This window comes from Neolamprologus multifasciatus, chromosome 7 (assembly GCF_963576455.1).
Source record: "Neolamprologus multifasciatus chromosome 7, fNeoMul1.2, whole genome shotgun sequence".
Taxonomy (NCBI): domain Eukaryota; kingdom Metazoa; phylum Chordata; class Actinopteri; order Cichliformes; family Cichlidae; genus Neolamprologus; species Neolamprologus multifasciatus.
Window position 1 is genome coordinate 39373184 of NC_140445.1, and position 18252 is coordinate 39391435.

The following is an 18252-nucleotide window of genomic DNA, read 5'->3' on the forward strand; positions in this document are numbered from 1 at the left end:
ATGGTGTCTATGGCAAAAGGGCCAATGAACTGGGTTGACAGTTTTTTAGATTCGACCCATAGTGGCACAAAGCAAGTAGACAGCCATACCTGTTGTCTCACAGCATACGCCGGGGCTGGCGTCCGACGGTGGTCAGCGAGCGCCTTGTTCCATTCTTTAGTGCGGAGTAGGGCGGCTCGAGTCGCACGCCAGGCACGGCGGCACCTACGGCCTGTGAGCCTGCACAGAAGGAACGGTGTGCTCACCTTCGATAGCAGGAAGCAAAGGCGGTTGAAAAAACTTGCAGCTACTAACAAAACTGGAGGAAACATTGAGTGAGGAAACCAGTGCATTTATGAAGTTCTCCAGAAAAAGCTCTAGGTGTAGGGAGAAATCTATCTAATAGAACAGGTGTAGGAGCTGGTGGTGTGGCACTTACAACTGGTGCTGGCGTCTCCTGTGGGGGTGCGGCAGGTGGATTCACCGCCAGAGGTGTTTGCTGGGCCACAGCCTCCGTGAGGTTTGCAAGCTCACCTCGAATGTGGATAAACATTTGCTCCTGACGCTCCAGCATCGCTGCCAATGTGGCAAGAGTGGGGGTCGAGGTCGCTGAATCTGCTGAGTCCATTTTTGTGGCTGGATGATTCTGTCACAAACTGTTGCAGGGACTCAAGCGCAGAGCGGGTTGTCAGTTCCAAACATTTATTTTATTCATTTATTTACAAACACCAAGTGCAGAATATATACAGTGGGGGGAAATCCGGGGTTCTCAGGGTCCAAGGGAAAGGTCCAGGGGAAAACTCTCTTGCACTCGTTCTCTTCTCCTATACTCCAACACACACACGTCCACACAGCGGGGAGGTCACGGGTCCGGGGGGGGGGGGGGGGGGACTATCACACAGGAAAGGCAGGTTACACAAAGTCACGAATCTTACACAAGCTAACGTTCACAAGAGCTAGAGAGGATTACTAACGTGTATCACACAATCATCCAGCGACGAGAAGTCTGTGTCCCAGCCTTAAATGGTAGACACATAATGGCAACATAATAGTGAACAGGTGTGTGGGCCAAGAGCGGGAGACCGCAGTGAGCTCTGCCCAGGCAGAGCGGCGAAGGAGAGAGAGAAAGAGTAGTCAGTCAAGTGTTTGTGAACTAAAAATCAAGAATGTGGGATACTGTTTGTCCATGATTTGAAGAGCCCAGCGGTGCTCCCGACTAAGGGAAAACCAATTTTGCAGGGGAGACCTACCTCTGCACTTGTGCAGGTGAAACCAAAGGGAAGATATGCTTCACTATATTTTCTAGTCTTTGGCTTAGAATGAAGTTGGTTTGGAAACATATTCAGCTATGCTCCATCTCCTGCTTTGCGTTTGTGTAGGCGCCCCATGCTAGCAGCATTGTTTTTTTGTTTTTTTTTCCCTTTTCATGCCGCGCCCCCCCTGCAATGGCTCTGCGCCCCCCCTAGGGGGTGGGCCCCACCCCGGAAGGTCTGGTCTATGTATCACTTTCATCTTACTAGTGACATGGACAAGATGACAAACAGAATCTCATGCTTAAGATCATTGACTGTAGAAAACATGGACGACGCGACAGCTCCCCCAAAATGAAGCCAAAACATCTCTATCGCCCCCTGGTGTCTGGCTGCAGTATAGGTCATAAACCCCGCCTCCTCCATGTTAGCTTTTGGGACTGGGGTCAGACTAAAATAAATTAATTCTCCTTAGATAATTTTTTTTCCAAAGATTCTTTCTTTTGTTTTCAATAGTTCTCATCACGCTGATTGATGTTCAGTGGGTCTCCTTTCCCATAAGTTTGATTCTAATTCCTACCGTGGTGATGTTAAATTGGGGTGAAACGTCATCATAAGAGCTTTGACTGACAGCTGCAGTCACGGAGAAACTTGCGTATCTCTGTCCGGGAATAGCAGTTAGAGCGTAGGCTCTGAGAGGACGCCCAGCGTTTAAGCTACGAAAACACGACCGAGTGATTTAACCTGACAGCCTGAGGTGTTCTTCAGTAAACTGGACTACCCGATAGAAGTACCCGAGGCCCCGCTGCACTTTTTCGGTAAGTTAAACGTGTTTGTAAGCTAATCCGTAACTACCGTCCTTAGCTAGCTCCTGAGACCTAGCTAGCTAAAATGAGGTGAATGAATTTACTAAAGAAATCAAGAGAAACGCCCCGGGCTGAACAGTCACTAATTACTGTTACTGTACTTTTATTACAAGTATTATACTGTAAAAGCAACAGGCTGCACCCTGCTTCAGCTCCTGTGCAGAGCTGAATATTAAATATGTGCAAAGAACAGCATGTTTTCAGTCTCTTGCCACATCTGTAAAGACAGTAACATTTTTTTAAAACCTTGTACTTCAGTAACTCCTCTTTAATCAGGAACTATGGATTAAAGTACTGTAGTGTACTGTAATACTGAAAAAAATGTAAGAGAAGAACTTAAGATCCTGAGTGTGTTAGGACAGAAGAATCAGCTTTATTTCAATATTGAGGGATAAAATTTATATCTGAATTTGATGGTTCTGTTGTCTTTGTGATTACAGGAGCTGCCCTCGGATTCAGACCTCAGACCTCAGTTAACATGTTCACATGTTAACTGCAAAATGAACTGATGAAAACAGTACAAAGGTTAAAGTACCACATGTGCTGTAGTGAAAGCTGCAGCTGTTTTATTGATAAAGTTAAAGACAAAAAACAAAAGGATTAATCACTCATGTAACTGTGTCACTATATATCAGCATTAACAGAACCTCAGTTTGGTGTTTCACAAAGCTGCTGATCTCAGACCTGCACAGCTTCCGTTTTAAACACTTGATGTACTCAGCTGCATGAAGAGCCCGTTTGAGTTTCTCTAACACAATTAAATAAAACCAGATGAAGGTCAAAGGTCGTCACTTGTATGTTGAACTACAAACTTGTCATCTGGAATTCTTTCACAGTTTTTTGCAGATAGTGTGTTATTTACCATAAAGTGATTCAGAGTTATTCATACCGGAGTAACCAGAGAGGATCACATATTTTTAAATATATAACTTTCTACAGGACTGAATATAATATCTTTATGTAAAAGTCCGGAGCCTCTGGGGAGTATCCGAGTATTTATAACATTACACAAACCAAAGGTCTCATCACAGTGTTCATGAAATGCTGGGTTTATCCATCTCCTGGGGCGGGCCTATGGAGGAGTGCTGAAGATTTCCCTGTGAGGGAGCTGCTGGTGAAGATCATGAGTCCTGCTCGATCAATGCGATGAGCTTCAGTGTTCCTGGTGTTTCTTAAATGATGCCTCTTACAGCGGGTCAACAGAACTTATGGCACAGGACAGCTGTGATGAAAGAATAGGAAGAAGTTTCTCCAAACCTCTGGACCCAGGAAACCCAGCTTGGTCCTGATGGTCTCCCTCACTAGTTTCTCTCCAGGGTGAATGTAGTTGTTGATATAATATGAACTCTATTATTAAATGAAAAGAACAAATTAGACTACACTACTGAAACGTTCTGCTGATGTTTTTAAAGTCTCCATGTTACCAGGCTGTAGAGATTTAAACAGTTTTAGATCCATTACACTCAGTCTTATGTTAAAATCTCAAAGGACAGCATTATATTTTTGATATTAACAGTAACTCTGGGCCTCTGTAGAGTGTGCAGCTGATCCCATCGCTGTCTAAAAATGGATTAAAAAAAAACATAAGTGTTGAAGACTATTAAGAGTAGCAGGTGTGTAGCATCGCTAACTAGCTAGCAACAAGCCTCCAACACAGTGCGTATGCTAGCGGCTAATCTAGCAAACGAATTAACAACAGAGTGATTTTAGAACTATAAGATGATAAGCTGTGTGTCTTTTTTATAACAGTGACATGGTTGTATTTACCTTAATTAAACAAGTCGTCAGTCGCGGTAAACCAGCAAAAAAACTCGACCAGCCGGGCTACGTAAAAAGTGTAGGGGGGCGTGTTTGCGGTCACGTCCAGCGGGTGTGTGGGCGGGAGCGTTACACAGTCGCTCCACCTCAAGTCACTACTGCGCAGACTCTGGCTCCAAATTTGCAAGATGGCAGCCTCCACAAGCGGGGTATTTTGGCTTCATTTTTGCACAATGGTAGGAGGCGGGGTCGCGTCGTCCGTGTTTTCTACAGTCAATGCTTAAGATGCTGTCTGGTCTTCACGAGTTTCATTGTATGTGTATATGCATGTAGGGTTAGTATAGTTAATGCATTTTCTGTTTGTGTGTGTTTTATGTACCTCTCTCATCACGTTTTCATTATTCTTATCACTGCTTAAAACAACACACATCTCTCTGTTTTTTTAACCCTCCTTTCTTAAAAAAAAAGAAAGTGGGGTTGCAGTTGTTTCAGGCTGAGAAACACCAAACACTCTTCATGTTATCATTCATATTTCATCCACACAAATATTTTATTTCTTTTGTCCACTGGGCAGGTGACCTGCAGTATCACGTCTGCCCCAGCTGGATACCTTTTCACACACACTGTGACGTCAGACACATTCACCCTCACTTTTGCTTTGCACACAATTTCACTTCATTCTTCAATGGTCTACACACCACGTGCTGCCCAATAAATACTTTACAGTGTATTTCATCCTCTTTCAAGACAGACTTAGTTTATTCTCCATTACAAGACAACAATCAGCCACACTCACGCAGACCACGTCTGGCCCGCACACACACAAAATAGACACATACAAGAGCTCTGACCTCCTTTCGGTGGAGAAAACCAACACTCAACGCCCTCAGCGGCGGAAAAAATCGTTTTTAATTCTCCTTCTATTCGGTGGAGAAACCTGCTTAGACCTCCTTACAACTGGTGGAGAAACCATCTTAAATCTCCTTACAAAAATTAAAAACACTGGCGGAGAAGCCAGACCTCCTTGAAACTGGCGGAGAAGCCAGACCTCCTTAAAAAAATTAAAGAAAAAACTGGTGGAGAAACCAGGTAGCTTGCGTCTACACGCACAGCTTGCGCACTCATGTACCTGCGTTTAACCACACGGTCACGTAGCCGCTCTCTATTGTTTTAGGTTTGCGTGAAACTGCGCAACCAGCGCTCCCCCGGACCCGTGTCTGCACGCGCAGTCTCAGTGACGCATAAGGCCTTTTCTACTCACTGTTCGTGTTGTTTTCGTTCATCGGAAAAGTTTCTGGTTTCAATCGCCATCCAACCCAAGGGGAGTTCAGACCCAAACTGTTCGGCCTGGTGACAAATTTAAGCACCAGAGCTTTCGTCAGGCGCTGGCTGCTAGCAGACTATGGCGGCGTCATCTCCCTCTCCTCGGTGGATGCGATGTGTTGGGTTCCAGCTCGGAAGGACCAAATAAATGTTGGGTCAGTGTTTCCACAAGCCCCGCTAGTTTAGAGACTTATTCATCATGAAGAAAACAAGACAGTCAGCGATCGATCGATTTACTTGCAAGGGAGGCCTTGTCGGTATCTCAGGAACGCACTTCGAATCCTACCACAGAATGACCCCAAATCCGGCCTCCGCTTGCTGCCTTTTATTGGGAAAACAGTTCACACAATACACATCACAGCAAAAGCACCTCCCACCGTAAAACCCCCAAATGGTTCTAAGACAAGGCACTATGTGTGTGTATGTGTAAACATCTGTATGCATGTGCAAGAACGTGTGTGTGTGTGTGTATGCATGTGAGAATGTGTGTGTATGTGTAGCCGCTAAACTGGTGGACCTAAATCTTAACCACCACGTCCGTATATATACAAGCGGAAAGGGAGGGAGTGGGTCAGCGCTCGGAGAACAGAAACTAAGCCAGCTTTAAACCCACCATTTATTTTTAGGATAAAACACAGTCCGAACCCCCAAATACAGGCTAAAATCCCCGCTATACAATAAAAATAATGTTCGCATCCCGCTAAAAAGCCCTGCCGGCAGGAATAACTATACACTAAAAGCCAAAACTAAATGAATGTTGTTTGTATGGTAAAAACTTCCCCCCCAGAGTCCTATATTCCCTCTTGTCCAGCCACACACATGCGGGCAAATGTTCCTTAGCTGGAAGAGACAGGAGAGGAACTCCTCTTCCGGGATGGTAAAACTCGCCAGCAGCAGACCAGGGAGGAGGCTCCTATCTCCGCCTGACGGTACGCGGCCGTGCAGTCCAGCCACTCTCCGCGCCTGCACACGGCCTCCCTCGCAGCCCCGCCCTGAAACAACAGACACGGGCCAGCAACGTTGTCGGCGCAGCCGCTGTTACCCTCCCCCGGCAAAGCTACGCCTAGCGCCCAACAGTGGGAAAGCGATACTCACAAATGCAGGCAGAGGCGTCCCCCTGCCCTACTGTGGATTTCACGCGTCGCCTCCCACTGTTGCTATTTTGTCCGTCTGGACTGGATCGCCGGGTTATCCTGGCCGATCGTCGGATATCTCGTGACGCCCCACAGGCAGGCCGGTCTTTCTTTGCAGGTGCTGGGCTGCACACGTTTGGTTTCCTGCTCCTTGCTTATCGCGTGTCTCTCCTCTGCCGTCTTTGTGCTCACTATCTCCCTTAAGTCCGTTTGGCGGCTGATAGGCCACCTCGGGGAACTCCCCCACCTCACAGGTGCCTACAATTGTCCGCTTAATACACAGTGGAATAAAAATACTATACAACAACACCAAACACACACTATAAATATGGGGATAAAATCATGCAATAGGAATATCAATAAAGAAACATGCAATATCACTATTACAATAAAAACATGCAAATAAAATCGACACTATGTACCAACACACAGTCTGATCCAAAAATATAAAAACACAATTTTCCACTGTGTGACACCCCCTCACATTTTACCTGTGACAGTCCCTGTCACACTAGTCAAGCGACCTGTAACGGGCGGGTGGCTGACCAAAATTAGGCCTCGTCGAGCGGCGCACCTCTGACAACTCTCCCGGCTGCTGGGCTGGAGCGCTAGGCGCAACACCATAAAATGGAGGCTCAACTAGCATCTCTCCCTCAAGGCTGACTTCCTGCTCCTCTGAGTGGTAGTCTGCTGCCGGGGTAATGCACAACTTTAGTGCATTCCGATGGAGGACCTTCTCCTCCCCCCCTTTCTCCGGCTGCACCCTATACACTACACCTGTATTGCCAACCTCTTCCACTACCACATACGGCTCTGAGCTCCAACCTGGGTGCAACTTGCCTTGTCCCTGCCTATTCCTGTCCCTTATCTAAACTCTCTCGCCTGGCACCAATGTCAGGGCCCGCGCACTTCGGTCATAAGCCCTCTTGTTTTGGGTGGCTGCTGCCTTCATCTTCTTCCTAGCCATCTCATAGGCAAAAGATAGTTTCTGGTGATGGTCCTTAACCCACCCTCCCAGGTCGTGGCATGGGGATTCCCGCTCAACACCTAGGTTTAAATCCATCGGCTGTCTCAAATGCCGCCCAAACATCAGGTACGACGGCGCATACCCTGTGGCACTATGGACAGTATTATTGTATGCTTGTAAGAGCTCTGGGAGATATTCTGGCCACCTCTGTTGTCTCTCCGACTCTAGGGACCGAAGCATGTGCAGCAATGTCTGGTTCATCCTCTCAACCCCACCATTTCCAGCCGGATGGTATGGGGTGGTCTTGCTTTTTGTAATGCCATAGCACTTACACAGCTGGTACATCAGGGCAGACTCAAAACTACCACCTCTATCTGAGTGTAGCCTGGTCGGGCAACCGAAGGTCTGAATCACGTGAGCCCGAAGACCATGCACCGCAGTCTGAGCAGTCTGGTCTTTGGTAGGAACTGCCCAGGCGTACCGTGTGAAAAGATCAGTCATCACCAGAATATTCTGGTACCTGTCTGTGGGCCTCCCCAATGTAAGAAAGTCCAGGGCCACAACCTCAAGGGGATATGACACAATAATGGGATGCAAAGGGGCTCTAGGCCTATTTCTATCTCGCAGGCTACACACAGCACACCCTAGCTGGAATTCACGCACCTCCTCTTCCATGCTGGGCCAATAAAAGAAGCGACATATCCTGGACAGTGTCTTTTCCACTCCCGCATGTGCTGCTGCCTCATGATACTTTTCCCACACCTCCTTGTGTCTCTCTGCAGGGCATAGGATCTGAAGGTACATTTTGTTAGTGTTAGGGTCCCTTACCTCTCTGCGTACCCTCACAAACCTGCAGCCTTCTCCATTGCTGTAATAACTTCTGTACAGGGCTAGGCAGGGCTCTCCTCGTTGGTGCATCAGGGGGAATTCCCTGTCCCACGTACTCCCTCAGGATGCGCAGATCCATGTCCTTTTCCTGCGCCTCCTTCCAGTCATTCATCTGCGGCACCAGCCCCTGTGGATCCAGACGTGGAGCACTCGTGACGTTTATGTAGGCTGTTTGACAGTCTGTGGGAAACCTAGAGAGAGCATCAGCATTAGCATTCTCTTTTCCAGCCCTGTACTTAACCTCGAAGTCAAAGGATGCCAGCTGTGCCACCCAGCGTTGCTCTGTTGCCCAAAGTCTAGCATTCTGTAAGTGGGCCACGGGATTGTTGTTGGTATACACGACAAACTTGGCACCTGTCAAGTAATCCTTGAACTTCTCAGTAATGGCCCATTTTAGAGCTAAAAGTTCCAGTTTGAAGGAACTATAGTTTTTGTCATTTTGCTCGGTAGGGTGTAGGCTCCTGCTGGCATATGCAATCACCCGTTCCTTGCCATCTTGCACCTGGGCTAACACAGCACCTAAGCCTTGATTACTGGCATCAGTATAAAGTGCAAAGGGCTCCAGGAAATCTGCATAAGCCAGAATAGGGGGCTCGGTAAGAGCATGTTTCAAACTGTCGAAGGCTTCCTGACATTCAGCAGACCACTGGACCTGCATGCTTGACCTGCTAGAAATTCCCACGAGCAGAGCATTTAAAGGTCGAGCCAACCTAGCAAACCCTGGGACGAATCGCCTGTAATAACCTGCCAGGCCAAGGAAGGCTCTGACCTGACGGGTGGTAGAGGGAACAGGCCAGTTCTGGACAGCTTGGATTTTCTCAGGGTCTGGTCTTACCCCTTGTTGGTCGACAAGATGCCCCAGGAACTTCACCTGACGGTGAAACAGCTTACATTTGTCCAGCCTCAGCTTCAGCCCATGTTGCCACAGCTTCTGCAGGACATTCTCCAACTGCTGTAGATGAGTAGAGAAGTCAGGTGAGTAGATTATTATATCATCCAGATATACCAAAACAGATTCAGAAAGGTGACTACTTAGACACCGCTGCATCAGGCGCTGGAAGGTGGCAGGGGCATTACAGAGTCCAAAAGGCATGCGATCAAACTCAAACAAACCCAGAGGAGTGGTAAATGCAGTCTTCTCCCGATCCTTAGGATCCATTTCCACTTGCCAGTATCCACTGGCAAGATCTAGTGTGGAAAACCACTCAGCTCTGGTCAGACATGTTAAAGTCTCTTCAATTCGGGGGAGTGGGAACGCATCTTTATGAGTTACTGTGTTTAATTTTCTGTAGTCTACACAAAATCGCCAACTGCCATCCTTTTTCCTCACCAACACAATGGGGGCTGCCCAGGGACTGCTACTCTCCCGAATGACACCTTTTTTCAGCATATCTGCTAGAAGTATCTTAATCTCTTTGTACATCAGTGGTGGTAAAGGGCGATATTTTTGTTTAATGGGTGGTGCATCACCTGTGTGGATCTGGTGTTGGACCAAATCAGTTCTGCCGTAATCCTCCTCATTCACAGCAAACACCTTTCGCCACCTCTGCAGCAGGGTCTGGAGCTCGGCCTTCTGTTGGGGGGTCAAGTCTATGCTGTTAATCAGTTGACTCACCTCCTCTTCCGGGATCGCAGGCTCTTCGGGCCCAGCTGCTTCAACTACGCCCACCTCGATCACACCATCGGATCCCATTGTCAGGCTAAGATCACTGTCCAACTCCACATCTGACACCTCCACCTGATACAACTGGCCCATTTCCTGGTAGCGTCCTATTAGTCACTTCGTATGGATTAGGGTTACAGACCCGGATAGGGAGCCTCCCTCCTTTGACTACTGACAGGGTTCGGGCTACCCCCCAGGGTCCAGCATCAGGTAATGCTTCCACTAGTGCCAAGCGTTCTGTCCCACCCTTGCCTTTACACGTCTGGCCCCAGACCATCACTTCACAGTTTGGGGGCACCTTGACTCCTCTGCGGCTAGCAGGTCGAACATAGCCTAGGAAGCCATCAGTCTTGGTGGTAACAGTCTGTTGACAGACCTCAAACGCCTCTTTCCATGCTCTGCGGGACTTCAGCTTTTGAGGGTGAAAAGCAGACTTGCCTTTGGCAAAAACATCATTCCAGCATGCACTAATAACATTCATACCAATAATTAAAGGGTGCGTGGAACAGTCATTTCTCACAACCACAACCCCTTTTCCTAGCATCTCCACCCCTTCTACCTCAAAATCCATAACCGCATAGCCTGAGTATGGTATCTCAAGTCCATTGGCTGCCTTTAAGGCGAACAACAGGGGTGTGTCAGTTTTATTCACTTCAGGGAAATGGAGATCCATTACCTGCTGCTGCACCAGTGTAACCTGAGAGCCTGTGTCTAAGAATGCCGTCATTTTAACTCCTCCCATACACACCTCAATAAGTGGACATTCTCCCACAAAAGCTGTACTGGCCCCCTGATTGTTTGAAATGTCCCTTGTCCCCACCGCCTGGGCCTCAGCAGTGGGGTTTATTAGTTTAAAGGTGGTTGCTGGTCTAGTGTGCTCGGACAGAATCTAGCAATATGCCCAGGTTGTTTACAACGATGGCAAATGGGTTCTCCCTCTCGGGTCCAGTTATTAGCATACCCAGAACGCTTTGGCTTAAACCTTGATTTATTAAAAGCTGAGCCGGCTGGGCTTTGCTGTGGCAAGAGCGGTTTAATTTCATTAACAACATCTTTGACAAGATCTCGCATTTGACCCTTGACAGCCTCCATATTTTCTTTTTTAAATGTCTCTTTCCAGTCTGGTTCATAAGGTGGTTTAGCACACCTGGACTCACCCACTGCCAAGCACGTAGTTTGTAATCCCTGGTGTCCCAACTGTTCCTCCTCTAGGAGCAACGCCTCCCGATGGACTGCGACCTCAGAACCGCTAGGGAGGTATTGTCACCATATAGAGAATCTAGATATGCGAATATTTTCCTAATCTGGTCTCTATCTTTTTCTTCTAACATGCTTACTTGACACTTTGCCTCACCGCTTAAAGCCCCAATTAAAATTTCTACTTTCCGGGCCTTAGCTATTTCTTGAGCATTCAATAAACCTTGTATTTGTTCTTTCCAGTCTCCATATGAAAGATCTGCTCCCGGACCCTTGTATTTTGGTACCCAAGGGGCACCCGGATACACTGGCATCATCATCTCTATATCTGCACTCCAGGCGCTGAACACTGCTCCCCAAACTTGTATCCTGTCGACAAACGCCAAAATTATGTAGCCGCTAAACTGGTGGACCTAAATCTTAACCACCACGTCCATATATATACAAGCGGAAAGGGAGGGAGTGGGTCAGCGCTCGGAGAACAGAAACTTAAGCCAGCTTTAAACACACCATTTATTTTTAGGATAAAACACAGTCCGAACCCCCAAATACAGGCTAAAATCCCCGCTATACAATAAAAATAATGTTCGCAACCCGCTAAAAAGCCCTGCCGGCAGGAATAACTATACACTGTTGTGGAAGTTTTCCACTTAAATAAAGCCTGCAGACGAGCGGTGAGCGGTAGCTAACATTCTTTAATCCATGCACACAAAGACAACATACAAACAAGCTTGTGGAGCCCCCATGGCCGCGGGACAGACGGTCAGCAGAGTCTCCCTGAGCCTAGCATGGCTCTCAGTTAAATACCTTCTCCGGGAACAAAAGGCAGTACACAGCTGTTTCACACCTCAAGGTTCACACTCCCTAAGAGACAAAAGACTGGTCCTCTGGAGTTCCTGTTTTCCCCCCAACATCCTTGCTACACCCCCTACCATTTGTCTTACAGTATGAGTGTCAGACATGTTAATACAATAAAATAATGTCATTAATACCTTAGTGAAAGAAATTCCTATACAACACTAAAAGCCAAAACTAAATGAATGTTGTTTGTATGGTAAAAACTTCCCCCCCCAGAGTCCTATATTCCCTCTTGTCCAGCCACACACATGCGGGCAAATGTTCCTTAGCTGGAAGAGACAGGAGAGGAACTCCTCTTCCGGGATAGTAAAACTCGCCAGCAGCAGACCAGGGAGGAGGCTCCTATCTCCGCCTGACGGTACGCGGCCGTGCAGTCCAGCCACTCTCCGCGCCTGCACACGGCCTCCCTCGCAGCCCCGCCCTGAAACAACAGACACGGGCCAGCAACGTTGTCGGCGCAGCCGCTGTTACCCTCCCCCGGCAAAGCTACGCCTAGCGCCCAACAGTGGGAAAGCGATACTCACAAATGCAGGCAGAGGCGTCCCCCTGCCCTACTGTGGATTTCACGCGTCGCCTCCCACTGTTGCTATTTTGTCCGTCTGGACTGGATCACCGGGTTATGCTGGCTGATCGTCGGATATCTCGTGACGCCCCACAGGCAGGCCGGTCTTTCTTTGCATGTGCTGGGCTGCACACGTTTGGTTTCCTGCTCCTCGCTTCTCGTGTGTCTCTCCTCTGCCGTCTTTGTGCTCACTATCTCCCTTAAGTCCGTTTGGCGGCTGATAGGCCACCTCGGGGAACGCCCCCACCTCACAGGTGCCTACAATTGTCCGCTTAATACACAGTGGAATAAAAATACTATACAACAACACCAAACACACACTATAAATATGGGGATAAAATCATGCAATAGGAATATCAATAAAGAAACATGCAATATCACTATTACAAAAAAAACATGCAAATAAAATCGACACTATGTACCAACACACAGTCTGATCCAAAAATATAAAAACACAATTTTCCACTGTGTGACATCTGTGTTTGAGTGAGTGTGTGAGAATGTGTGTCTCTCTGTATGCGTGATTTCCAACTGTTTCTAACAACATCCTTAGTCATAAAATGGTAATCTCCCCCACACCCAATATATGGTTCAGTTCCTGTATTGGTTCACCATGCACAACACATTTGAGCCACAGAAGGGCAGGAAGCTTACCACACAAGAATCAGATCTTTCAGATAGGATGTATCTGCAATAAAACCTCCCCCAGTACAGAGTGGCTGGAGAGGTGGTCAGAAACAAAGGAATGACTTTGATCCTACTGCTTGAACTAAGACAAATTTAAGAACCACAATGACACATTCACCAATTTGACTTAACAATGGGGACCATGACAGTACCTACCCCTCAACTGGAGCATCCTGGCGACCCACCAGGCTTACCTGGATGCCTAGGATGGAATAATTTAATTTAAAGTTTTGTTTGGAGGGAATATTTTACCTTCTTTTCTTGTTTGTTTCAGTATTAACATAGCTACTTTTTGGATTATTCTTTTATTTGTTTGATATGCGCCAAATTGCACAAAAGACTTAACTTTATATCAGAGATATTTTTTTATGTTCACTGGAAGAGACATTTTGACTTTTAACATAGTTTTTATTTAATTTTGTATTTGTTGTTTGGCAGAGTGTGTAAGACAGATAAACAATGGAACAGCCTGTAAACACAGTTATAGTGGAAAAACAAGCCAGTTTCTATTTGTTTCCTTCACCACCATTGTGTTTTTTTATTTAAAAAATTGGTTTTGTTCTTTCTTAACATAGGCCACTGCCGTTCTTTCTTTCTGTTATGAGTTTGAGTAAATGAATTGCTGCTGCATTTGGGCGCAGTCTGAGGAGGGTGCGTTTGCTCGCAGCTGAAGGAGGGTGCCGTTAAATCAGCGCTGTTAATAATTTCTGATGATTGCTTCTGTTAGCTTCAAGCAACAATAATAGCAAACTAACTAATTAGTAAACTAACTAACTAATAGCAAACGGCAAATAAATAAATAAATTGCCCTTGTAAAAACAATCCTATTGTCTATAGTGGATATATTTGTCCAATTGCTCAACCCTAGGTCCCACCCACTTTGCGCCACCAGCGGCTGTTTTGCCCAGAATCACATGATGTTGTTGAATATGGCTCACTTTCTAGGTTCAAGGGTTACTGCATGGCTGTGAATCACTTCCAGTTTTACAGCCACAAAGACCGCACCGCATCCCAGCCAGACGGGCCGTGGTTCACATCTCCACCCCTTACAGTAAGATTCGCCTGTTTGGCAAGCCCGAATGTTTTTACAGGAGAACCACACGAGAACTGATGTGAATGCTAACGTCCTGGAGTTTCTGAGACATTGTTAGTTCAACATGTGGCTAAAAAGCAACTAAGTGGTTCATGATGACTTGATGGATCTTGAGAAGCACTGGTAGAAGGGACATCCTTTGACTTTGTTGGGAAACCCAACATGTCCTGGGTCTGCCCTGGACATGCCCAGAACATCTCCACCAAAGAGCCCTCTTTGGTGGAGATGCCTGAGCCAGTCAAATGAAGTTTCATTCATTCTGACCTCTCAGTTTTCCTTCCATAGCTTTTTTATTTGGCTTTTCCAAATAAGCAGAAATTCTACAAACACAGGTGGACTGTGACCAACCCCAAACCCCAAAGATTACAGCTTTCATTGGCTGAAACATGGACAACACCTGGCTGGAGGGTCTGTGTGAATGCAGCCTCTGACCTGCAGTTCAGAGTGTGCTGCGTTTTTAATTTACTGCAGTGTGAAGATGAAAACAGTGCAGACTCTCTCACACCTCTCTGCTGTGAGACAGTGATCAAGATCAGAACCTAAAGTTTGAGCTCTGGCTGGTCTGTAGAGCTGATATCTGAAACATGCAGTGCACCGTCTTCAGGACCAGACGTCTATGCTGTTTGTCTGATGGATCTATTAAACATGTTGCTGTTCAGCAGACATTTTATTTTGGTCCTAATTCTGGATTCACGGCCTCCTGTGTGCCAGAGAGATTTTCCGCCCTCCTGCAGCACGCGCTCACTGAGGTAAACAGGCCGAATCTGTGACATCTCAATTAGGAGGCGTGAGGCGCTCTGCTCTCCTCTCCACTGGCCTACTTTAGACTTCACACTGATAAAACGGCTGTGTTTGAATACCGCTCGCAATTCGGGTGGCTCAGAAAGCTCATCATCCATCCTAATTTGTGTTGTTTGTGGACTTGATGATTTCAGACATTATTCAGCAGCCTGCAGGTGAGGGCAGCAGCAGTCATGTTATTTATCACGTCAGCACAGACCACTGTGCTTGTATTTATTTTACCCTACTCAAATTCAATTTATGATACATTTTATTTTGAAAGATTTGATAAAAGATAAAATGGTTCTTTAAAGAACCACTTAAAAAAGGTTCTTTAAAATGTTTTTTTAAAGAACCATTTGAGGGACCTTTTTAAAAATGGTTCTTTAAAGAACCATTTTAAATCTTTCAAAATAAAATGTATCATAAATTGAATTTGAGTAGGGTAAAATAAATAAGAGCACAGCATAGACATATATTAATGGTTTATTGTCATTTTGTAGTATACCAAAAGACAAAAAGGCATTTTAACCCTCAGCACAACATCACTACTAATACATGTCACATATTAGTCATTTAAACAGTAATAATTAAATATATTTGCTATACTATAAATAAATATATATAAATACTATATCTACAGATAACACAACAATTAATACATGTATTGTTTAATTAATAAAACATCAGAAAGTGATAAAACACATTAGAAATAGCAATTGCTTCATAACAGACCAATAAATCAACACATTTTCATCAGCAGATGTTTGCATGTTCAGTAAAAATATTTCAAGTTTATGATTAAAATTATCAATGAACTTCAGCCTTACGCTATGTAATGTACATTTCATGTTGTACTCACGGTCCTTTGTTAGTCCAGTTTAGGACAATGTCTCTGACATATGTATCATATCAAATATATGTCATATCAAAACAAGCCCACACCTGCAGTTGTTTCAGTTTTTCACAGGTGTTTCCTATCAGCTGGTCAACCTCACTCAGGTGGACATCCATATCAGCCAACCAAACGACAAGCTCCTCCCTTTGTGCTTCAAATCCCTCCCACTCTGAGACAAGGAGCTGAGAGAGAGAGGAAAGAGTCAATTATAAAGAAGAGAGAAAAGTGAAACCGTCCTCAGAAGGTCTGACTCGCCGGCTCACTGGCGTTCAAGTCATCCCTCGCCGATGCCAGCAGCTGAGTCTGCAGGGTGCCCTGGAAGATGAAGAAGTTAATGTTCGACTCCTCCTGGTCAGGCTCTCCAGCTGGATGAGCTGAGGTCTCCCCTCTCGCTGCTGCCTCTGAACACAGAAACACAAATTGCATCTGAAGCAGGAGGTGCAGATTTTTTTTGCTATTCTTTTCTAAATCCAGGCTAGATCACGTGGAGGTATTTGGAAAACGTTTTTGGCCAGCGGACGACTGTTATCTTGCAGAAAGTCAAATCAAACATACGCGATACACAATCAATTCACAAGAACACATTATAAAAAACAAGTCCAGTTCTTGCCTGATTTCAAGTGAATTCTTCATCAAACAGGGTAAAACGAGTGTTTGCAGCAAATGTGAGCACAAAGCCTTACTTTGTACAAGCCTGCTATTAAAGTTCTCCTCTATGCAGACGACTTTCCTGTTTTCAAGGCACAACTTGGATCTGCTGTACGAATCTTATAGATACACACTAAATGAAACAATAGTGTGCACGACTCCAGATTCTAATATGGTCCCAAAAGGCTCACAAAAACCAACATAGCAATAGCAATAAAGCAAATGTTGAGGCTTCAAAATACTAAGTCCATAAACCAATGGCTGACATGGGTTTTATCATAAGGGTGATAAATACACAGATTTCAGTCTGTCTTAGAGATTTGATGTTCATTTACCTGCAGATGCACTATACGTGCTATAGCATAGCACTATACGTGCTATGCTATAGCACTATACGTGCTATATAGTATATACTATACTATACCATTTGACGTTAGAACTGAAGAAGCTTCTCGGATGAGAGGTGAAACGTCTTCAAGCAACTTAAAGAAGTCCAGACGCTTTTCTTTGCAAGCTCCTTTGAATACTGCTGGGTGGTTTGTAAAGTTTACAATAACTAGTTGTATGCTATATTTTCAAAAATATATAATAATCTCAAAAGTAATGGCTTGAAGCAGAAATTAGAAGAAAGAAAGAAAGTATACTTTATGGATCCCCGTAGGGAAATTCCTCTCTGCATTTAGCCCATTCACTCAGTGAAGCAGTGGGCAGCCATTGGAGCAGTGTGTATGGACGGTACCTTGCTCAGGGGTACCTCAGGGTAGCTGTTCAGGGGAATCGAACCCCCGACCTTCCGATCATGGGGCCACCACTATACCTACTGAGCTATCCCTGCCCCAAATTAGTAATACTTTATTTATTTATTTATTTAAATATTTATGCCATTTTACACCATCAAACTTAGATAGCTAAGGATGAAGAACGTTTTGTTCTTTAAAGAACCATTTGTAATAGCTGAAGAAACATCCACAAAATAAAAATGTTCTTTGACGTATGATGGTTCTTTAAAGAACCATGAAGACATTTGAAGAACCATTTAAGAACCATAATTTTTCTGAGAGTGTGTCCCAAAACGTCGGCTGCATCCTCCGGAGGCCGCACTTGAATGTCACAGCCAGGCGACGAAGGCTGTCCCAATTCGTCGACTCCTTCAAATGTGGCCGACAAATCTGTCCTTAATTTCCCCAAATTTGAAGGATGGGTCGGGTGTGTCCTTCGTGGCCCACCATATCCCAGAATTCATAGCGCGGCCCAGCCAAATTTCAGCTGCCAACAATGGCGGCCGCTACTAAGTTTTAAAATTACTCTTATTAATCTTTCTGGGTCACAAAATAAACTTTTAACATATTTAACGAGAAAGTAGCTGTGTAAACTTTAAATATCTACTTGGTTTATCAAGACATCGCATATTTGCAAAAGTGCGCCAACGTTTTCTGAGACGTCTGTTACCCACCCGCTCGATAGCTAGCCGGGGGGTTCAATGGTCACTTGAGCCGGCGAGAGCAGCGGACTCGCTACTCAGGTTAAACATGATATATCACTCGGATAACTTAAAAATGTAATTGTTTGGCTTTTGTTTTATTTGTTCCGGAGTAAATTGTTTTGGCTGAGATCAATGTTATTAGATTATTAGATTAAATAAAACTTTATTAATCCATTGGGTGGGTTCCTCCGGGATTTTCACACAGCTGAATAAACGTCA

The 18252-nt window shown here is 45.4% G+C and overlaps 2 protein-coding genes across 2 annotated transcripts in view; one reads left to right on the plus strand and one right to left on the minus strand.

Annotated features, from left to right (window-relative positions):
- The window catches only part of gfra2b (GDNF family receptor alpha 2b), a 135982-nt gene that overhangs the window by 13619 nt on the left and 104111 nt on the right, over positions 1 to 18252 (plus strand). The window lies entirely within an intron of this gene.
- LOC146514852 (uncharacterized) lies at positions 8076 to 10554 on the minus strand. Its single transcript, XM_085167830.1, has 3 exons — positions 10074 to 10554; positions 9000 to 9934; positions 8076 to 8291 (listed from the first exon to the last, which is right to left on the minus strand). Exons 1-3 carry the CDS (start codon positions 10552 to 10554, stop codon positions 8091 to 8093), a joined length of 1617 nt encoding a protein of 538 aa, XP_085023956.1. The 3' UTR covers positions 8076 to 8090.